The sequence below is a fragment of the Myotis davidii genome, unplaced genomic scaffold (assembly GCF_000327345.1).
Source record: "Myotis davidii unplaced genomic scaffold, ASM32734v1 scaffold430, whole genome shotgun sequence".
NCBI classification, from domain to species: domain Eukaryota; kingdom Metazoa; phylum Chordata; class Mammalia; order Chiroptera; family Vespertilionidae; genus Myotis; species Myotis davidii.
The window spans coordinates 1,783,679-1,807,516 of NW_006285247.1; the positions used below are offsets into that span (position 1 = coordinate 1,783,679).

Here is a 23,838-nt window from a genome sequence, read left to right on the forward strand (position 1 = left end):
GCGGGTGGAGCGAGCAGTTATGGCTGCTCTCAGTCCGGCCCCAGGGGCTCTGCTTCTCAGAGTCCCAGCACTGCAAACCTCGAAGAGAAAGCTGCCTTCGGGTTCCGACTGAAGCCAGACAGTCCCGCTTCTCCGTTTGAGTCTGGGTCCCTAGAGACTCGCCCGGATCTGGAGCTCAGAATCTGAGACTCCCTCCCGATTGAAAACGAGAACCACGCCCTCAGCTACCAGCCCGCTCTGCGCGTACCTCCGCACCTTTGCTTTGTATTTACTGCGCCTCCTCCGAGTCTCGTATGCTGTTCTCTTTCCTTCTAGTTGAAGAATTTCCCCTCAGCCAGTCTTCCTGTGGTTCTGGGTGATGTCCGTTCCATCTTTTAGTTGTATTTTGAAGTGGTTGTTCGAGGCAGCTAACTCCGGTGTTTACCTATGCCGCCCTCTTGGTTTCTCTCTGTGTCTTTGCTTAAGCTGAAGTTGACACCTTCCAACATCACTTGGCTTTTATTTTGCAGAATGATCTTGAGTATTGGATCTCTGTGGCCTTTACACAAGACTATGTATATGAACCAATTTATAATTTATTTGGATTGAAGGAAGAACTGTACTTGACAGTACATCGTATGGTTGTATGCCTCTCTATATATCTGTGGAGGCAAATTTTATGATGTCTAGGATTTAAGCTCCGAGGTTTAAAACTGGATGCAAATAGTATATATTCAACATGTAAATCAAGTGAACATCTGAATCTTTTTCAAAAAATCTTTATTTTTGAGAGTATTGCAGATGCCCTCCCCCCATTACTCCTCTCCACCCAGTTCCTGCCCTGCCCCAGGCCTTCACCAACCTATTGTCTGTGTTCATAGGTTATGCATATATGTATTTAAGATCTTTGATTAAACTCTTCCCACTGCCCCTCCTCCCTCCCTCTGAGATTCATCGGCCAGTATGTTCCATGTTTCCATGCCTCTGATTCTATTTCATTCATCAGCTTATTTTGTTTATTAGATTTCTCGTTCATTTATTTTGATTTTTAGATTCAATTGTTGATAGGTATGTATTTACTGCCATTTTATTATTCATATTTTTAATCTTTTTTCTTCTGTTAATCCTCTTCTTAAAGAATACCCTTCAAAATTTCATGTAATACTGGTTTGGTGGTGATGAGCTCCTTTAACTTTTTCTGAGCTGTGAAGCTCTTTATCTGACCTTCAATTCTAAATGATAGCTTTTCTGGGTAGAATAATCTTGGTTATGGGTTCTTGCTCTTCATCACTTTGAATATTTCTTGCTTTAACCCTTGGTATGTTAATTATGATGTGTCTTGGTGTGGGCCTCTTTGTGTTTCTCTGGGAGTCTCTGTGCTTCCTAGACTTGTAAGTCTATTTCTTTCACCAGGTAGGGGAAGTTTTCTGTCATTATTTCTTCAAATGGGTTTTCAATATCTTACCCTCTCCCTTCTCCTTCTGGCATCCCCATAATGCGAATGTTGGTATAGTTGAAGTTGTTCCAGAGGCTCCTTACACTATCTTCATATTTTTGGATTCTTTTTGCTCTTCTGATTGGGTATTTTTTGCTTCCTCATAGTCCAAATTGTTGATTTGATTCTTGCAATCTTCTACTGTTGAATCCCTGTAAATTATTCTTTATTTCATTTAATGTGTGCTTAATTTCTGACTGGTCTTTTTTCATATCTTTGAAAGTCTCCCTAAGATCCTTGAAAGTTTCACTAAGTCCCTTGAAGCTCTCATTAAGATCCTTGAACAAGCTTATAACCATTGTTTTGAACTCTGTATCCAGTAGTTTCCTTGCTTCCATTTATTTCATTTATGACATGTTTCGTTGTCTCCACATTTGGGCTGCTTCTCTGAGCTTGTTTCTATGTATTAGGTAGAACTGCTATGTCTCCTGAAATTAGGAGAGTGGCCTTGTGTAGTAAGTATCCTGTATGTCCCAGTGGCTTAGCCTCCCCAGTCACCTGAGCGAGGCACTCTAGGTGCACCCCGGTGTGGGCTGTGTGCAGTCTTGTTGTAGTTGAGCCTTGATTGCTGTTGGTGTCACTGGAAGGACTTGACCTCCAAGACAAGTTGCTTGTGGATGTGTAGAGCTGTAATCTGGTATGGCCTGAAGCTGTCTGCAGGGTGAACTGGCTCTGAAGGCTTCCGGAAGTTGCAAAGTCAGCTGCTGCCTGGGGCCACCCGGTAGGAACTACAGAGAGATCTGCAGATGCCTGCTATTTGTATTCAGCTTAGAAATGCCCAGACAAAGCCCAGCTGTGAAGCAGGGCAGGCTGGTGCTAGTGCAAGGTCTTGGGTTTCTTATTGATAGGTGTGGGGCATGCTGATGCTTGCTGATGCTTATTTGAGAGATTTTAGAAAATACTGAAGCCTAAGCCAGGACAGACCATTCATATGGAAAAGAAGCTGAAAACAGCTTGGGTGGAGCTGCAAATTGGATGGGGCTGGGTCTCAGCAGGGCGGAGTGAACATTGAGGTCCACAATGTGGGTCACGCTGTTGGAAACTTAGATATGGCTGCAGGTCAGCTCTGCAATGAGGGAGGTGTCAGCATAGGAACACTAACTCCTGCTAGCACCTCTCTCTGGGAAAAAGCTGCCCCTGAGTTCCTGCCACAATGCCCCTGGCACTGGAACTCAGAGGAAGCAGGACCCTGTAAGTCTGTGTGCCGGCCCTTTAAGAGGAATTGCTGGATCTCCAGCACCCTCCATGTCAGTCAGGCACAATCCCTGCTGATTTTTACAGCCCAGAGTTATGGGGACTTCTCTTCCCAGCTCTGGAGCCCTGGGCTGGGGGGCTGGTGTGGGACGGGGATCCCTTTCTTCTCAGGGGAGGCCTCTGTAGCCAAGATATCACTCCTGATTAAAAAACATGCTGCCATCTTGTTTCTCTCTACCTGATTTTTAATAACAGTTTCCCAACATTCTTTGGATGTGCTCATAAGTCTTCGTGAGAAAAGCAGCTTAAATGAAAGAGCCATTAGAGAAGCAAAGTGCTGATGCTAGAAGGCAGTGACATCTTGTCTGAAATCTGAAACTTTGCTCACGAGGTCCTCCTGCCGGAGATGACGGTGCTGAGATTTAGCACGCGATCTGACAAATTCTTAAGAACCACCCAGGGAAAAAGGCAGTCCAGGCTGTGGTCCCTGGTGTTAGTCTCTCTCTAGCTGCTGCAGAGGAAACCAGACTTCTGTCCTTCAGGGGTGGCAGGTCAAGAGGCTTTTCCAGATGCTTTTGAACTGACAGATACTGAAAATAGCGTCTGATTTCATTTTGCTGTTTTGTTCAACATTTAGCCTGAGGAGTGAAAAGAAAACATAGAGATATATCCATACACGTCTATGTAGATGTAGTATATGTAGGTATAGATATATAACCAGTGTATCTACATCTTCATTTGTGGCCTCCTGATAAGCTTTATTGATCAAGGCAAATAGGCTAATCATGGGGTAAATTCTGGATCAAGTCTCTCTCTATTTAAAAAAAATTTCTTTTAAACCTTTTTATTGATATCAGAGAGGAAGAGAAAGGGAGAGAGAGATAGAAACATCAATGATGAGAGAGAACCATTAACTGGCTGCCTCCTGCACACCCCACACTGGGGGTTGAGCCTGCAACCTGGGCATGTGCTATGACCACGAATCGAACTGTGACCTCCTGGATCATAGCTCAACACTCAACCACTGAGCCATACCAGCCAGGCCAATTTTCTCTTTTTTTATGATATTTTCCAAATTTTTTTCTAGTGAAGAATGTATTCTTACCACACAAGGCAAAAAATTAAATGTATCATCTGTACACCTAAAAATAATATTATATTGAATGTCAACTTTAATTGAAAAACTTAAAAATATTTTTTTAAATGATTTCCTGAAAAAAGTAAAGAAATACATGATCAAAACATAAATAAAGACCAATAAATGTAAGTGACTATGTTTGAGTAGTGGATATATACTTTGAAAATAATAGGGAGCAGTGTTGTGATAAAAAGGTTTTGATACTCTTTGGGCTCTTCTGTGCCCTCCTGGGACCTAATTTTACACTGCTTGTATGATAGTCACCAAACACACACATACACATTATGCTTAATGGGAAGTGATTAAAGCGGTTATCATCTTGTGATAAATCACAAATGTTTTTTGATACATTTGTAAGCCTAAGGCTAGGTGAGAACTACTATTTGAATAAGCAAATATTTAATTTTCATTTTTCTTCAATTAGATTTCATTTAACTAAAAATAAATTTAGCTAATGCTTAGAGCTGAATTTGAGCCTTTTGAGTTATATATAGAACTATAAATTGATTTTTATTTTCCTAGTATCATTTTCAATGATAAAGTCAACATATTTGTATCACATTGTAAAGATAACTTAAAGAATCTCTTTCAGACAATATTTATTTTTTTATCAAATACTTGTGTAGGGCCTAGTATGTGCCAGGCACAGTTCTAAGTGACTTGAAAAATGTGAACTCATTCAAATATAAAAGGTCTAAATTCACCACAAAAATAGCCTCAACATTGTGATTCTTAGACAAAGAAAAAAAAATAGCTTCCTAACTAGAGTTACACAAATTGAGTTTCTCTATTGAAAATTCTATGAATTGACAGGTATCTAATATGTGGAACCTAAAAAAACAAAATAAATGAGCAGATTAGAAACAGACTCATAGATACAGAGAATATTTTGACGGTTGCCAGAGGGGAGGGGAAATGGGGGACTGGGTGAAAAGGGTGAAGAGATTAAGAAGTACAAATTTGTTTTACGGAACAGTCACAGGGATGCACAGTACAGCATAGGGAATATAGTGAATAATATAATAACTATGTATGGTGTCAGATGCATACTAGATTTGTTAGGGTAATTACTTCAAAAATTATATAAATGTCTATTCACTGGGTTGTATACTTGAAACTTACATCAACTATAATTGAAAAGTAAAAAAATATATAAATAATTTCTATTTTCAAAGAGTAATTAGTTTTAAAATTGTATTGGCCTTTCATGGTACACTCCACACTCACTAAAAAACAAACACACCTTCCCTTAGACACTCAATGTCCAGGACACGATTATGACTGAGTTGTGTACAAAGATCCTTGCTGTCTGATGAAATAGTTTTTTAGCTTGCGGCATGTTAAAAGTATAAATATCTCAAGGAGATGAACCACTAAATTATAGATTGTGGGGTTCAAAACTGTGATGTGAAAAAATAAGTTAAAACCAATTCTCATTGATAGTATGTTTTAATGCAATTCAAATCCAGCTCCCGGTTCAAGAAAAACAAATAGTTTTTCAATGACTTTATTTTCTATTCGGTTCAACTCCTTGCTCTTTTTTCTATATAATTAATTTATGAAAACTGCATGCTGCTTACCGTGTGGTCCTGTGCATGTGAAGTACGGTGCCTTTAACCTTTTTACAGAAACATCTCTGTTCATAGATGGAAGAAACGTGTGTTTTCAACCTATGCCTTGTGTTTGTCTGACAATTGTAAAGATAATTTTGAACAGAAATGCTGCTGTTTAGTTTCCACAGTGCCTTCACAACCTGATAATCTGTTTTCCCACCCCGACAAACTCAAAAGGATGAGCAAGTCTGTTCCAGCATTTCTCCAAGATGAGGCAAGTTTATCTTTTGTACCTTCAGAAAAATGGAACCAAATAAGTGCATTTGCTCTGCTCAGGTTGGCGTGTGTGTATTCAGCCGTGGCAGGGACTGGAGGTCAGCAGGACTGACCCTTGCCTTTCATATCAATAAAGTAGTGTTGTTGATCCTGGAACAAGGCAAGGCATGTCTCATTTGACTCAAACAGTAACTCCTTTAGGTAGTGAAGTCAAATTGCATAGATTGGGGAATGTGACTTTTGTTTCAAAGTGGGTACAAAACAAGAAATCTAGGCAGAAATATGTTAGCATGGACTGACAACTCCTCTGTAGTTTAAAGGACAACTGTTTTGTGAAAACTTAGTCTAGGTTGCATGACTCACTTGAACACATTTGTTAAAATAATAAAGTAAAAATGACATAGTGAACTTTAAGGCGATCTATATACATTATCTTATTAATCCTCCAACAACCCTAGAAGGTAGGCAATACCATTATCCCCAGATATTCAGATGGGGAAACAGACTGAGAGAGGAAGTAACCTCATCCAGCAAGAAAGGAGTTGAACTAGGGCTGGAGCCCAGATCTGACTCCCATGCTGTTAACTACTAATATGACTATTATCTACTATTCATTGAGTACCTAGTAAGTGCCAGGCATTTAATATTGAATCTGTTACCTAACTCTCACTAACTAAATGTGGCACTATTTTCTCCATTTTATAAAAGAAGAGGGAGCCTCAGAGAGATTAAATAACTTTCTCAAAATCCAACAGCTACTAAAAAGTAGAACTATAACTTGGGTCCTTTGACTTAATTAAGACTTCAAGTTTTTGTAGCCAGGTAATTCGGAGTCTGAGGTTTGGAGTCAGACATTCCCAGTCCTGGCTGTGCTCTGTGATTATGGACAAGTTCCTTAACTACCCTGAGTCTAGTTTCTTAGTACCTCCCTCATTAAGTTGTGAGGAGTCAGTGAGATAATGTGGGGAAAGTGCACAGCACAGTGCCTGACACATAGTGAGTACCCAACACATATTAGCTATTACTATCAGCAGTTTGGGTCTGATTTCTGATGGAGAAATATAAAACTTCATCCTCATGCATTTTATTCATAGACAGAATATGAGCAAAGCTCTGAACAACACATACATTACACCTTGCCTCCCCCACTTTGTGGGTCTTAGATGAGCTGTATCTGCAAACAGTCAGAGCCCACATTACACTGACTTTGGGAAGAACCACTCATTTTCTAAACCTAATTCATTGGCTGGAAGCCAACGGTAGACACCTCATGGAGTTCCTGGTCTTGATTGGTCATATGAATTAATCATATAATAACTTGAGAGGCAAATAATACCAGTTCCTGGTTTTTGTTTTTTGTCCTTCCTTTAGTTTTAACCTGTTCCTCGGCTCCACACAAAAGAGTCCAAATCATTTGAGTGTGTGCATCGGGCATGCCAAGTTTAGCTGTATCATTTTACCTTTCAAAGGACATGGGGTAGGACGGAATGTTACAGGAAGTGGAGATGAAATCAGGCCTTGCTCTTTTGTCCACAGTCCCTTTGAGGCTTAGCATCAGTGATATGTGTTAAGTGCCAACTATGTGAAAATCCGTGGTCCGGGTCAACAAGACAGGATCCCATCCTTCCAATAATTCACTAATGATCTGATATGCTAGATCAAATGTCGTACATGCTATAATAGAGGGAAATAGACTGTAAGCATGTGGGGGGAGAGTGTGACAACAGAGACATTGAAAAGCTTTGAATTTTTGTTTGATCTTTGAGGTGCTTTTTTTTCTCATCTATATAAGTCATAAGTTTTGTTTTTATTTAACTCCTTTCTTAATCTGCACTATTTGATACATAATTGCATGGCCCTAGAATATGTTGGCATGAACTAACTACTCCATAAAGGTGTTGCCCTAATCCCAGAAGCCACTGAGCTGCCCCATAAACTCTCTGACCCCCAAAGGAGATCATTCTGAATCATGAATTTTTATAAACTACCATCTAATACACTTTAGACCTAAATATAATAAAATTTATTATTGCCACTTTTCTTTCTTGACCCAAGTAAATATTTCCTGGGACATATATATAAAATAAGTATCATGTTGTTATTCCCCCTACACACATTAAGTGTGTTATTTCCCCACACACACATTAAATGTGTTAAAAATTTAATGTGGGTAGAATGTATAATTTAATATACTACCCTAGAGCAGCAAAAAGATAAGCACAATATAACTATTGAAATACATGAGAGGTGATTTCAAATTTTTAAAATACTCATTTTTTGTTGAAACAGAAAAGACTAGCATTTATTTTTCCTAGTTTAATTTGATTTTTAGGGAAGTTAAGTTTGTGTTAATGATGAGAGGAATTAAGCATGACATTTTATGCCTTGACAGTGAAACTTAGAGCTTTTATTGTCTGGGTAAAGTTAATTTCTCATATATATCAGTAAAGTTCTTAAAGAAACACTAAGTATGTAATATTGAGAGAGCAGCAAGCAGCTCACAGAAGTACTGTCTTCTGATGCACCTCAGGACCCCTTGTAGGTGAGAAAAGAAAAATCACTGTTATTTTGGTAGCTAAGCACTGCTCTCCTCCTTAGGTGAGGTTCAAGGTGGCCCACCCACCCCATCCTGAATCCCATTCCTTGGCAATTAGCCCTAGTGTCCTTGGAACTTGAGAAATGTCATAGATCAATGCGATACCAAGATATTATCTAAACAGAGATTCTGATCTGGATTCATTCTGAATTTAAACTGTGTATATATTATATGATGTTTTGTAGAGCGATGACAGAGAAACAGATACAGCATCAGAAAGCAGTTACCACTTCAGCAGACACAAGAAGAGCCCAAGCTCTCTAACCAATCTTAGCAGCTCCTCTGGCATGACGTCCCTGTCTTCTGTATGTAAACAAAGGCTCCGTGTTAATATCTCACTGCTTCTGCGAACTCACTCTGCCACGCTCCTGCTACAGTACAATGGCCTCCTGTTGTATTTCCCAGATTCCAAGGGCATGAGTTTTTTCTCTCACCCACCATTAGCTGCTGGCTAGCTAAATTCTCCTTTTTTATTTTATTTTTAAGCATAAGGGTTCCTATCCATCATAAATCAATATGGTTTTAGGAAGGTAAGGACTACAAAAATAAACTTAAATTACCAACAAAATGAACCACTGAATTTCTCTGTGCAAAATGGGTAACTATGATCAAGTCTGCTTGTATCCGATATGCTTTTATATACCATTGGCAGGTATAGAATTGTATCTCCCTTTTTCTAACAAGCCTGTTGGGTGAAAGTACTGATTCACATAAAAGAATGGGAGAGGTGGTTCTTTGCCTTATAAAAGGAGTCTGAACAGTGTTTTCAAAGCAAAGCTCCCTAAGTGTGGTTACTTCACAAAGAACTTCTTTCATAAAGTGAGGTCGTTCTGTGTGCATGTAGCATGTGTATAGAAATATATATATATGTAAATATATCTGCATACACTAATCCAAATATTTCCCTGACATACATATACATGCACATGCACATATCTTGCCAGCTATGCTAAACAAATAATAAACCTGTGCTTAAATACTTAATAGCCTCACATTTCTCCGATTGCTTTTTTAGAATCTCTTTAAGTTGAATTTCTGCTGACAACAATCTAATGCATGGTCTTGGAAGGCTTTAAACTCCCTTCATCAATCATCCATTTTCTACCCTTCCTGACCTCTAAAAGCGTATGGCTCAGTAAGCATTTTCCTGGATTCGGCGGATGGGTAACATAGTAAAATTCCTTCTTAGTGCCTTGGAAATTTGATAGAGCAACGTGTCACTGTGATTTGTGTGCCTGGGGTTTCTCACATCCCCTTTCTCTAACATTTTAAATACTGAGCATGCCTGAAAATGGAACTCTGAAAACCCCTACCCTAAAATCACCCTGCTGTGAAATGAGCCAGCAGCATCTACGGAACTTTGCATTTCACTTCTCCCCTATGTCTCGTAGAGGCAATTTAAAAAAAAACAAAAAAACACTAGTTGTGTCGTGTATATCACGTCAGGTTATCTGTGTTGGTGTGTCTTTAGGCCATATCAAATTAGCTGCTTTTATATGCAAACTCGCGAAATAATGGCAAGCAAGGATTATAGCCATGGTCCCTGTGTTGAGTTCAAGCATGAGAGAGAGACAAACCCTGCATGTTTCCAATGCTCTCAGGTGAGCGGCAGTGTGATGAGCGTTTACAGTGGGGACTTCGGCAATCTGGAGGTGAAAGGAAGTATCCAGTTCGCAGTTGACTATGTGGACTCTTTGAAGGAGCTGCATATCTTTGTGGCCCAGTGTAAAGACTTGGCCGCCGCAGACATTAGAAAACAACGTTCAGACCCGTAAGTACATTTGGCGTCACGATTTCCTCCTAGGTCATCTTGTAGAAATCTGGAAGGAAAGAACAGAATTGAAGGGAGGGTATGACTCTGTTAAAAGCAATGTTTGAAAAGAGAAGTGGTAGCAGGGGGACTGCTGTCTTATTTACTTTATATATTCACATGCCAAACTTACTAAGTTGCAGAAATGTCAGAGAAGCGCAAAATGTTTCAAGTTGGAGGAACTTTTGAGATCATCTTGTCCAGGTCCTTCTTTTGACTGATAAGGAAACAAGGGCAAGAGAAGATAAGCAGCCTGTTTATGTAAATTCAGACAGTCAGTGGCAAAATGAGGAATGAGGGCTTGAACCTTGTCTCTTTCCAAGGCACTCCCAAAACTGCCTCCAGAATTAGGGACATGTGGGGCATACTTCATAATGTTCAGTGGTGCAGAATCAGTTAAGATTCTCAAAGGAGGTAGTTTCCATATTTAAATTATATTCTGCAGAAGCACTTTAGGGAGAATTACCAATTCATCTTTGAGATCATAGATTTAATTACATTTCAGTTTATTTGCAAAAGTGGAATGGTATTCCTCACTCATCTCTATACAGAAGTCTGATTCTTATTTTGCTAGCATAAGCCCAGTCCTTTTTCCTTTTATTACAAAAACAACTGAGCCCAATATCCTTTTTTTTTTTACATTGAATATGGCTTGAATAGGTGCATGCAAAGATTAATTTTATTTCAAAAAACAATCACAAAAATTTTTTAAAATAATTCTACAATGCCCTAGGCAGTTTGGCTCAGTGGATAGAGTATTGTCACAAAAATTTTTTTTAAATAATTCTACAATGTCCTAGGCAGTTTTGCTCAGTGGATAGAGCATCAGCCTGTGGACCAAAAGGGTCCTGGGTTTGATTTGGGTCAAGGGCACATACCTTGGTTGCAGGCTCCTCACCAGCTTGTGCCCTGGCGGGGTTCGTACAGGAGCCAACCAGTCGATGTGTTTCTTTCACATTGATGTTTTTCTGTCTTTCCCTCTCTCTTCCACTCTCCCTAAAAATCAATGGAAAAATATCCTTGGGTGAAGATTAACAAAATAATAATAATTGTGCAAGCACCAAAGCCTTTCTGAATTGAAAGGAAGCCAGTGAAATTAAGCATTGTTAGAGGTCTGTAGTATTCCCCTCCCACCTCTGACAGAAGGCCAAAGGAAAGGAACACATGACCAATTCCACTGAAATAACTTTAAACTTTTAAGCATAAAGGTGTTGGTGGAACATTTATTGCATATTGCTTTTCTCATTATGAAAGAATTCTTTCTGTCAATTTCCAATGCATTTTTAAAAGAGGTGGAAATATCACTTTTCATTTTCTCTGACCTTCTTGTCTGTTCATTTCTCTTTTTAGATATGTAAAGACTTACCTGTTACCAGACAAGGGCAAAATGGGCAAGAAGAAAACCCTTGTCGTGAAGAAAACTTTGAATCCTGTGTATAATGAGATACTGCGGGTATCTATAACTCTAGATTGGGAAAACCCTAAATGGTGGCCTATGTGTGTATCTAGTCATATCTTCTTGAATACTGTACCACTACAGATTAAGTCAGTTGCCCAGAGAGGAGAAGGAAAGGATCAACATTTTCCGAGAAACTGCTTTATATGAGATGATATGCCATGAATGTTGTACGCATTATCTCATTCACTCCCTACGTACCCCGCTAGGCGGGCACTATTATCTGTATCTCATAAGATGCGGCAAATGAAGCTTAGAGAAATAAAGTAACTTGCTCAAGGATATGCAACTGATGAAGCTGAGCATTGCAACCAAAATGATCTAAAAAGCATAATTCTGATCGTGGTATTTCTCTGCTTGAAAGCTTTTAGGATTCCCTTAGGGTCAGCTCCATCCTTACCATGCACACCAGTCCCTTCACAACCTGAGGTCCCGCCTCATCTTGTCACAGTCATAGTCTCTGTGCAGATACCCTGATTCCTTCCTGTTCTTTGGAAGAACTACATTTTCTCACACTGCTGGGACTCTGTGTTTGCTTAGGCTGGAATGTTCTTCACCACATTCTATGCCTAACTACCTCCTACAGCCTTGAATGCCTCTTCCTATGAGCAGCTGCCCTTACCCTGCAGGCCCCGCTGCTGTCTGCTGCCTTGGGTTCTTGTTTTGCCTTAGGTATCTTAACTCTCAGCACTTTACTGGTCTGTCCGCTTTCCCAGTAAATTGTAAGTTCCCCGAGGGCAGGGACCAGCTCTATGTTGTTTATAAACTGTGTGCCCTTGGGTAAATGACTTAGCCTGTCTGCACTTCACACCTGCAAAAGGGAGGCGGTAATATAGTACCGACCTACCTACCTACCTCAGTAGTGGTGAATGTTAACAGAGTTTATACACAGGAAGAGATGAGTATACATTAAACACTTAATAAATGTTGACTCCTAGTACAGTGTTTGAGAAAGTACTCAAATGTTTATTGGAAGGATAGATGGATGGGCATATGAATGGAAAGTATACCTGGCTCAAATACCATATTCTCTCCCTCCCCCGCCTCCCCCCCTCACCCCCTGCAAACTGCATCATGCTACCTTAATCATGAGTAATAGAAAATGTAAAACTACAAATAGAAATACCCCCCTTCTGAAAATTCTGCCCAACTATGTTGTTATCTTCTGAGAAAAGTAGAGTTAAATTAATTCTCAGTCATCCATGGGTGAGTTTTCTGTAGCAAGTTTTTAATTACAGTTTGACTATGCTATACCTCAGTCCCCTAGCTATTTCTAGGTCAGCTATTTCAGCCCTATACTCAGGAAAAGCCAGATAATTTAAATAGTAAACTCAGAGAATAACAAGTGTGCTACAACCAAAATGGGCATTCAAGCAGTACATCAGAAAGCCAAATAGAGATTATTTTTAGATTAGAAGTACTATTATCCCTTCCATGATTACATATAATCAAGGATTGACTGTCATTTTAGATGAAAAAGTTTTAGGATGCCAAATATTTTTCACTTGACCATATGAAGCAGGAAAAAACAAGTCTATCTTTTCTTGAGAAATTCCTTATCTTTGTGGGATATCAAGTGGAAGAGTTTGTGTGTATATAGAGATAGGTGGAATATGGGAACTCTCTACTTTTCACTGAGTTTTGCTGAGAATCTAAAACTGCTCTAAAAAATAAAGTCTATTTTAAAAATATACCTTGTCCTTAGGTAGGAAACAGACCATCAATTAAACTTCATTTTTAGAATGAGTTTGATTTATGTTATACCTAGTTAGAAATAAAAACATCCAGTAAAAAATTGAATAATTGGCTTTTGTTTCTAACCAGCTATGATATTTGAGCCATGGTTTGCTCTTTCCAAAGGGGCAAAGAAAATCAACTTTTGTGAAAGATGGATTTTAGCTCTTTGAAACAAGACACTTAGAATAGGATGACTTTGCAATATTCTTAAGACTTGAAACCTAACAGATGAGAAAATCCGATCTGCACAGATGACTTTTCTCTTCATCTCTATGTCATAACTTTGGCATAAAGTAATATCATTCACCCCTTTAATTTCCTTCTTTGAACTGCAGTATAAAATCGAAAAGCAAATCTTAAAGACACAGAAGCTGAACCTGTCTGTATGGCATCGGGATACATTTAAACGCAATAGTTTTCTTGGGGAAGTGGAACTTGATTTGGAAACTTGGGACTGGGACAACAAACAGAATAAACAATTGAAGTGGTACCCTCTGAAGCGGAAGGTAAGTTCAGCGTTTTTGGATTGGTTGGTTGTTTTGAGGCCTGGTATGTAGGAGAAAGGTCCTATAAATTTGAATTTTCATTCAGGATACTTATCCACTGTTTGGGATCATTTTCTCTTTCCACTCTGTCTCATATGTCTCTTATTCTCTTTTCTATATTTTCTTCCCCATGGTTTCCATGTATGCTTCAAGTTGGCTATTTCTTGCTAACCTATCTTATAGTTCCATAATTTTCTTATCTACTATGTCTAATCTGTGATACCCATCTACAAGTTTTCAATTATATATTTCAGACTTCTATTTTCATTTGATTCTTTTTTATAAGTGCCTCTTCTCTGCTAAAATGTTCCATCTTATCTTTGTAAATACGTTAATCAGAGTTATGTGACGTGTGTTTCTGAAAACTCCAATGTCTTAAACATTTGTGAGTCTCTTACTGAAATTTTTATTTTATTTTGGTCTCGTGGTCCTTTGTCCTTGTATGCCTATTCATTGGTTGTTGCGTGCTGGATATTGCATGAAAAGAATTCTAGGGATAACTTGGGAAGGTTTGCTTTTGCTTCTGACACACAGTGTAGGGACAGACTACCTTAATCTAATCTGGGAATGAACTGACACGAAGGTGGGGTTTCCGTTTTCCTGTAGTCTGATCTGGTTTTTGTTTGCCCATATTCTTAGGCTGTGGCCCTTCAGGAGTTCCAACTGCAGGCCTAGAAAATAGATCTCAAATTTTAGTATCCAATTCACCTGAAGAACTTATTAAAACACAGATTTCTGGCCTCTATTCTCAAGGTTTCTGATTCAGTAGGATCTGTGCCCAGGAATATGCATTTCCAACAAATTTCCAGCTGCTGCTGCTGAAGCTGGCCTGGGAATCACACTTTGGGAACCATTGGTCTTATTAGAGGCCATTCCTCCTTAGCAGGCCATGGATTTCAATTTTTGTCTCCCCAGCGCTTTGAGACTACTGAAAGCCCTTCTTAGCTTCTTAGTCTCTTTCTGCTAGGCTTTTTATTCTCTCAGCTTGGCACTTCTTAAAAATCAGCTAATGCCTCAAACTGGAAAGTAGAGAAAATGTCAGTCTCCAATATCTGATCCATTTGAGTCCTACCTTAATAATTCTTTAGTACCTTCAAGTAGATTTTATAATTGACTATTTTATTGTTTTCAGTATGAGGGTTGATGTGATCCCAACTAGTCCGTCATAACTGCAATTGATACATATAAACAATTCAGAGAAATCATTAGTTAGTATCTACATAAGAAAAGTTTCTTTTAAGAAATGCTTCCTAAATATTACATCAAAATCACATGAAGCACTTATTTCTGGTCCAAGACTTGCTGGATCTGAATTCCTCAGATGTCAAAAGCATTCATTTTTAACTAACGTATCTTAAGTTTCTGATGTATAGACATGTTTTGGAAATAAGACTCCAAAGGGCCATATTTTGAAAGTAAAACCATTTCTCATAGACTTGAAAATAATAGATATATATTTTAAAATTATTGTCCAGTCTTTGTTATTCTTACAGACATCTACTCATTTCGTCTAAAATAGTCAGGTTAATGCATCTTTGAACATGTCATATTTGGCTTTCTTCCAGCACCCACCTTCCCACACTCTTCTTATTCCTTCAGATAAAGAGAATACAATTAAGTTGTTTTAGGTGCTGGATGAAGGATTAACAAAATCTATGTGTTTTCATAAAAACCAAGGCATTTCACAGCACCTCACACATCTCCAAGAAAGCCATTCTAATTTCTCTACTATCTCTGAGACTAATGGCCTTGAAATGTGTTCTGGGTACCCTACAAAGTTTTCCAAGATGCACAGTAGAACTCTCCCAGATATAAAAAAAATAGTCTAGTGCTAGCTGGTTTGGCTCAGTGCATAGAGCGTCGGCCTGGGGACTGAAGGGTCCCAGGTTCGATTCCAGTCAAGGGCACATGCCCAGGCTGCGGGCTTGATCCCCATTAGGGAGCGTGCAGGAGGCAGCCAATCAATGAGTCTCTCTCATCATTGATGCTTCTATCTCTCTTTCTCTATTTCTATCTCTTTCTCTCTCCCACTTCCTCTCTGAAATCAATAAAAATATATTTTAAAAAATAAATAAAATAAATAAAAGCCATAGTCTAGCTCTGATGGGGAGGGAAATTTTAATCCAGGCACTCAGGAGTGATACGTTGTTCCAGAACTGGGGAAGATGAGGTCCTGTAGCAGAGTACCAACAAACAGAGTAAATAGTTTGTGTCTTACGTCTGCTGACATTCTTCTTTTTTCAGACAGCACCAGTTGCCCTTGAAGCAGAAAACAGAGGTAAAATGAAATTAGCTCTCCAGTACGTCCCAGAGCCAATTCCTGGTATGTAATGATTTTCTGTCCAGATTTATGCCCTTTCCTCATCCCCCAGGCTCCCAGGGTTTCTTTGGGTTTTATGCTATTTTCGAAGGTGAAGCCCTAAATAGATTTATTAACGTAGTAATCGTATAGACCAAATAAGTCAACTCACAGCTGTAAACTAGAAAATTCTCATTTTTTATTGTGATAAAAACACATAAAATGTACCATCTTAATCATTTTTTTAGTATGACATTAGTAGTGTTAAGTAGATTCACATTGTTGTGAAGCAAATCTCCAGAATGTCTTCATCTTGTACATATCTGAAACTCTATACCCATTGTCAACTGTTGGTCTTTGCGCCACTTCAGTGCCACAGGAATCCCCAGTTTGGGGTGCAGCAAAGAAGGAAACTTTATTCACTACAAAACAGTCAATTGTGATACAGCATGGCAGCACAGCAGTAGAAAAACTCTGGGGCCTCCGTGTTTAAGCTAAGCCAAGGAGAAAGTGTGCTCCCCAAGCCAGAGGGAACCTGGCTTATATGGACAGAAGTCCCCATCCCTGTTCCCTGATTGGTCTGTCCTCATGCAAATGAGGACTCCAAATCTTCATGGTTTGATTGGTCCAAAAGGCTCTGTCCTGATTGGTCAGAATAGAGCCACTCTGATTGGCTGGAATTGCATAACTGTGGTTGGATGGGGGAAACCCTCTACCTATTGGTTGAAATAGGATCCCAAGAAATCTTTTAAAGGGCTGGTTCAGATGGCAGGCAGGCAATTAAGTGCAGAGGCAGGTGGTTTAGCACAGAGGCTTCTCCATGAGGCGCAGTTTGTGTGAGAGGCCCTTTGGCTAGGCTCTGTTTTTTACTTGAGCCCAAATTGCCACCAAGAGCCCTCTTTAGTAGTTGTCTATTTTTTCTTCTCAGGGTTCACCTTATTGAACTACAAAACCCCTTAGCCCCTTTCCTCCCGATCCTGGTAGCCACCATTCTACTTTCTATTTCTCTCTCTCTCTCTTTTTTTAAATCAAGTTTTCCAGTCTTTATTTTAAATTGCTCCTCACTCTCCCAAAAGTTTGTATCTGCACAATGTGTATGACCTTTTCTGTATTCAGAATTTGGACCTATTGACAGTGTTGTGATAAGAATGGAACCTGAATGGGTTTTTTTCACAGGTGGGAATTGGAAAAATTCATATCAACCTTAAGAAATTAGAGCTCATTGGTCTTCCATTCTCAAGGTCTCCTCAGGAGAGAAAGCTTTTTCCTGAATTACTCACTGTAATCTTTCCTGAAGATTACTAATACTTGTTAAAGCCTCAAGTCTGCAGCCCCTTTAAGAAGCAAGAGATAGGCAGGAAATGAATGCCAGCCCCCCTTTCATTTCTCAAGCAAGTTCCCCTAGTTATTCTCCTTAGGAATCTGTATGAATGTTATGGCTGAAATAGGGATTGCACACGCAAAGTCTTTAAGTAACCAGGCAATGAAACTAGTGGGATGAAAGACATAATGGATGGTGAGGGCAGTGACTGAGCTAGAGAAAGGCATTCTAATTCAGATAAATAAAAAGAAAAAAGAATTGGAGGGAAAGCAAACATATCTTTAGGTCAAATGGCTGCCAAACCACTATCTTGTTACTTCTGGATCTTTCTGAAAAATTCTTTCTTATATAATTTGTATCCTATCATTTATGGTCAACATGCATTGAAATTGTACCAATCTCATTTCCCATTCTCTCCACTATCATTTCTTGGTGGTGGGAGCTGGGGGACTGTGTGTTGTGATGGGCTCCACCTTCCCTGAGTTTTTACTCATGTAGTCTCTCTTCTCTGTGTTGGCTAACCTTCTCCTCAACCTATCCAAGTCTTAGATGAAGTCCTATCTCCCCCATATAGCCCTTCCTGACTATATTCCCCCTCACTGATCACATTATGTCCTAGAACATTACAGTAATAATTTGACATTTCATTCCTTAGTACATTTTTATAGTCTTAATTGAGTTAGTCTTTCTTGTATGCCTTGTATATTCAATGCTATTCATATAATAGAGCTGACCACATAATAGATGCCTGGTTGGTTGACTGAAATTCCTTAGTCATCCGGAAAAATATGATAGTATTCCTCTGACCAGGTGCACCCAACCTGGACAACTTCAGACCAAACCAACTTCTCAGTAATCGCCTGTCCATAATATTCACTTTTATGTGTGTCTATATAATAGTCTTATAAAATGTTTAACTTTTTAAAAAAATACATATTTTTATTGATTTCAGAGAGGAAGGGAGAGGGAGAGATAGAAACATTAATGATGAGAGAGAATCATTGATCGGCTGCCTCCTGCACACCCCCTACTAGGGATCGAGCCCACAACCCAGGCATGTGCCCTGGACCGGAATCAAACCTGAGACCCTTCAGTCTGCAGGCCAACACTCTATCCACTGAGCCAAACCAGCTAGGGCAAATGTTAACTTTTTACACTCTACTTTTAACAAAAAGAATGACTCTCTCTTAGCTAGTACCTGTTTTGGTTGCTTTACAGAAATACGTTTAATATGTCGGCACCAATTGACATTGGTATCAGTGTTTGAAAGGTATGTGTGCATTTCACTGAGATATTTTGAATATCAGCACAAATGGATGATTCACATGCCTGATATCTATAACTGATCCTGTGGAGCCAGCAAAACCTGACAAGAATGATGTAATACTCTGTACTTGGAATAAATATAAATTATTTTCATAGAGCTGTCTGAGCTCAGCACAGCCAGACTATAAAAGCTATAATTAAGAATGTATAGCCCTGGCCGGTTTGGCTCAGTAGATAGAGTATCGGCCTGTGGACTGAAGTGTCCCAGGTTTGATTCCAGTCAAGGGCAAATGCCCAAGTTGCAGGCTCGATCCCCAGTAGGGGGTGTGCAGGAGGCACCCGATCAGTGATTCTGATATTTTTTTAAAAAAGAATGTATAGATTTAACCTATTAGGATCATATCATCAAATAATAGCTAGTATTATTTTTTATTTTTTTTATTTTTTACTTATGTATTGTTGACAGTATTACAGTATAGATTTAACCTATTAAGATCATATCATCAAATACTAGCTAGTATTTTTTTATTTTTATTAATTTTTTACTTATGTATTGTTGACAGTATTACAGAGGTCCCCCATTTTCCCCTTCCTTGACCCCTTCATCCAGCCCTACGCCACTCCAGGCCTTCCCCACACTATTGTCTGTGTCTGTGGGTTATGCATCTATGTTCTTTGGTTAATCTCTTCCTGTCCCCTCCACCTCCTTCCCCTCTGAGATCTGTCATTCTGTTCCATGCATCAGTGTGTCTGGACCTATTTTGTCTGTTAGTTTATTTTGTTCATTAGATTCCACATATAAGTGAGATCATGTGATATTGGTCTTTCTCTGGATTATTTCACTTAGCATAATCATCCATGCTGTTGCAGAGGGTCAGAGTTCCTTCTTTTTTAGCTGAATAGTATTCCATTGTGTAAATGTACCTTGGCTTTTTTTAGCCACTCATCTACTGATGGGCACTTGGGCTGTTTTCAGATCTTAGCTATTGTGAATAATGCTGCTATGATCATAGGAATGCATATATTCTTTCTGATTTCCTAAGATTCCAGCAACAGCAATCAGAAAAAATATATGCACCCCTATGTTCATAGCAGCATTATTTACAACTAGAGGCCTGGTGCACGAAATTTGTGCACGGGGGGAGGGTCCCTCAGCCTGGCCTCTACCCTCTCGCAATCCAGGACTGCTGGCTCCTAACCTCTCGTCTGCCTGTCTGATCGGCCCTAACTGCTCGCCTGCCTGCCTGATCACACCTAACCACTCTGCCTGCCTGATCTCCCCTAACCATCTCTGCCTGCCTGCCTCATCGCCCCTAACCACTTGCCTGCCTGCCTACCTGATTGCCCCTAACTACTCCCCTGCCAGCCTGATCAAAGCCTAACTGTTCCCCTGCTGACCTGATCGCCCCCAACAGCCCTCCCCTGCCAGGCTGGTCACCCAACTGCCCTCTCCTGCAGGCCTGGTACCCCACCACTGCCCTCCCCTGCCAGCCATCTTGCGGTGACATATGGGTGAAGGAATGCCTTGATCTACCAATGCTAAGGGGCAGCCATCTAAATTCTTTTGTAAAATGGTAATAGCATTGATAAGTCTGCCTTTGCAGTTCTACAGTAGCCCGGCCTTTGCTGGTTGATGTTAGTTCTCTATTTCTGTGATGCTGAAACTCATCATCCATAGTTTAAATGAAATAATTTGAGACAGTGACTCCATGAATTAGGGGAATCTGTGGTATAACCCCCCCACCCCAAGACTTCATATACTTTTAAAATCATAAAGATCAGAGGACATTATGTAAACATGAAACCGGAGACCACATACTCAGATATGTAATGTCTTCTAGGAGGCACATCTACTGGTGAGAACAATATTCAGTACGAAAGACTTTATGCGATTTCTAACAGTGGGATGTCACAGCCCTTGGCCCCTTAGAGAAGAACCTATTCTATGATCCATTTTCAAAAGGCCTTTGGCATCAGCCTGCAAATACCTGGAAAAGTATTTGCTAAGCAGAGCTGTACTAATAGCTCATAAGAATTTAAGATAATTTTGGTTCTTAAGTGGCAAACCTTTTTCTCTGTTACACATATAAATGCCTGGTATCTAAATAGTAGCTAAACAGATATTAATGTGTCATCCTATCTCCCTATGACTAATTTTTCCTATGTAGATTCTACCAGAAGTCCAGTTGTAACTATTTAATTTTATATGACATTATTTGTGATTTTCCCTCTAGATGTTCTTTTTTAACTTAAATTTTTTTGGGTAACATTAGTTCATAACATTATCTAAGTTTCAGGTGTACAGTTCTATAATACATCTTTTGTATAATGCACTGCGTGCTCCCCACCCAAAGTGTATTCTCCTTCTATCACCATATATTTGACCCCCTTTCTCCTCTTCATCCTCCCCCCGCCTGCCACCCACCTTCCCCTCTGATAACAACCATACTATTGTCTGTGATTATGATTTTGTTTTGCTTGTTTGTATGTTGCTTTCTGTTTTATATCCCACATATGGATGAAATTGTATGGTTCTTGTTCTTTCCCACCTGACTTATTTTTTTCTTAGTATTTTTATTGATTTCAGAGATGAAGGGGGGAGAGAGAGAGAGAAATATCAATAAGAAAGAATCATTGATTGGCTGCCTCCTGCATGCCCCACACTGGGGATCAAGCCTACAACCTGGGCATGTGCCCTGACTGGGAATCGAACCATGACTTCTGGTTCATAGATCAGTGCTCAACCACTGAGCCATGCCAGCCAGGCCCACCTGATTTATTTTACTTAGTATGATACACTCAAGGTCTATCCATGTTGTCACAAATGGCAATATTTCATCTTTTTTATTTTTTTATAGCTGAGTTGTATTTCATTGTATAAATGTATCACATCTTCTTTACCCGATCATCCATCAAAGGACACAGGTTGTTTCCATGTCTTGGTTATTGTGAACAATGCTGCAATGAACATAGGGGTATGACACCATACACAAAAATTAACTCAAAATGGCTTAAAGACCTGACTATGAGCCTAAAATAACAAAATACATCAAAGAAAACATTGGTACTAAACTCATGGACCTTGGTCTCAGAGGGGATTTTGTGAACTTGACCCCAAAGGCAAGGGAAGTAAAAGCAAAAATAAATGAATGGGACTACATCAAACCAAAAAGCTTCGGTACAGCAAAAGAAACCATCCACAAAACAGAAAGGCAACACATTCTTCATAAATGTCAGCTGGTAACATTTTTCAACTCAGGTCAGTCTCCTATTTTGAGACTAGTCTCAGACCTTCTTGCCTTTACCGGGGGCATGATAGGTTAAAAGTTAATTCAGCTGTTACCACAAATTAAATGTAAATGATTGCAAATATATAATTTATTTCCAAAATCAAATCTAACAAATGGGGGAGGTTTCTCTTCTTTTCCAATTCTGTACAAGACTAATTCCTTAGGCTATCCCAGATAATCGGGAATAGACTGTGCTTCCAAATTTCAAGGGAATCCTCAAACAATTGCTACATAGTAAGCACTTACTAAATGCAGGAACTGAGCTCAGTTGTTTGCTTAATGTGTAATTTTAATACTAACCTTACAGAGCAGGCGTTACCACTCCCGTCTTACAGATGAGGAAGCAAGTATCTGAAGGGTTAACTAACTTTCCCTGCAATACACAGCCAACACGTGGCAGAGTCAGGGTTCAAGGCAAGTCTGGTCCGCTCGAATGCTCAGGCTTTCCCGCATGATGGCTCCCACCATCAGTGCTGTTTCTCTACACTCTCCCCTTCCCTTCCTTCCACAAGTAGCTACGTTGAAGTGTATGGAAAGCACAAGTGTCCACTATTTCTTTAAAATGCTCTCACAATCATGTTTCCTTTGGTAGCATCATCCTGCCAGATACAAGCCGGAAAAGTCGCCAGAGGACAAGAGCTGTGGGGAAGACCACCAACCCTGTCTTCAACCACACCATGGTGTACGATGGGTTCAGGCCTGAAGATCTGACGGAAGCCTGCGTAGAGCTTACCGTCTGGGACCATTACAAATTAACCAACCAGTTTTTGGGAGGTCTTCGGATCGGCTTTGGAACCGGTAATATTTGATACTTTTTTAAATCTCCTGTGAGCCAAATGCTTCTGGAGATGCTAGCAGTGGTTCTCAATCTTCCTAATGCCATGACCCTTTAATACAGTTCCTCATGTTGTGGTGACCCCCAATTTCATTGTTACAAATTGAACATAATTAAAGCATAGTGATTAATCACAAAAACAACATGTAATTATATATGTGTTTTCCGATGGTCTTAGGTGACCCCTGTGAAAGGGTCGCAACCCACAGGTTGAGAACCGCTGCTAGAGGTTTGTTGCTTTGCTCCTTCCTAATGCCAACAGATATTTCCATTAAGTGTAATCCAGTGAGTGAGTGAAGGCGTGACAGCTGTGTGCTGCGGGCTCTGGATACGAAGATTAACAGGGTGCAGTGTCTCACCACACAGAGCTTACCTTATTGTGGGGGGAACAGAAGAGCTCTCGTCTCTACTCTTTCCTGAAAAAACATTATGGCCCTTCCTGGCTGAAAGTGTGCTTTGAATAATAATAGTAACTAACATTCATGGAGCACTGGTCACTGTACTGAGTGCTTTATTTGCATTATTTCACTTCATCCTAACAGCAATTTGATGAGTAGTTACTAATGTTATCCCCAAAACAGCCAGCTTTCCAAGAAATTAAGTAACAGAGTGAATAAGTGGCGGAGCTGAGATTCAAATTGAGTCTGCTCAACGCTACAGCTGTAGTCACGCTTCCTCAGAGCGTATCTCCTGTCACTTCTAACCCACGGTGGGAACCCTTCCTACCATTCCCCCATGCCTGTGACAGATTGTCATCTAGCTTTCAGATGACTGAGAAGAGAAACCATTACTCTGGGAATAGAGTGCTCATCTCAGATGGTTCAACAGTTCTTTCTTATAGTGAGTCCCAGGTCTGCCCTCCTGGTGACGTTAAAACTCTTCCTAGCTGACTTCCATTGGTGCTTATAATTAAAGAATGACTGCCTGGCTGGTGTGGCTCAGTGTTTGAGCATCAATCCATGAACAAGGAGGTCTTGGTTCAATTCCCCTGCAGGGCACATGGCCAGGTTGCTGGCCCTATTCCCAGTGGGGGGTGGAGTGGGAAGTT

General features: G+C 39.8%; 1 protein-coding gene across 1 annotated transcript in view; it reads left to right on the forward strand.

The window, feature by feature from the left end:
* The window catches only part of SYTL2 (synaptotagmin like 2), an 81,865-nt gene extending 59,063 nt beyond the window's left edge, over positions 1 to 22,802 (forward strand). Inside the window, exons 11-18 of the mRNA XM_015558835.1 lie at positions 5,539 to 5,633; positions 8,417 to 8,536; positions 9,833 to 10,002; positions 11,392 to 11,494; positions 13,570 to 13,740; positions 16,024 to 16,107; positions 20,157 to 20,239; positions 22,548 to 22,802. Of these exons, the coding sequence (XP_015414321.1) occupies positions 5,539 to 5,633; positions 8,417 to 8,536; positions 9,833 to 10,002; positions 11,392 to 11,494; positions 13,570 to 13,740; positions 16,024 to 16,107; positions 20,157 to 20,239; positions 22,548 to 22,764 (1,043 nt within the window). The 3' untranslated portion in view covers positions 22,765 to 22,802. The remainder of the gene's footprint in view (positions 1 to 5,538; positions 5,634 to 8,416; positions 8,537 to 9,832; positions 10,003 to 11,391; positions 11,495 to 13,569; positions 13,741 to 16,023; positions 16,108 to 20,156; positions 20,240 to 22,547) is intronic.
* Positions 22,803 to 23,838: the final 1,036 nt, after the last annotated feature.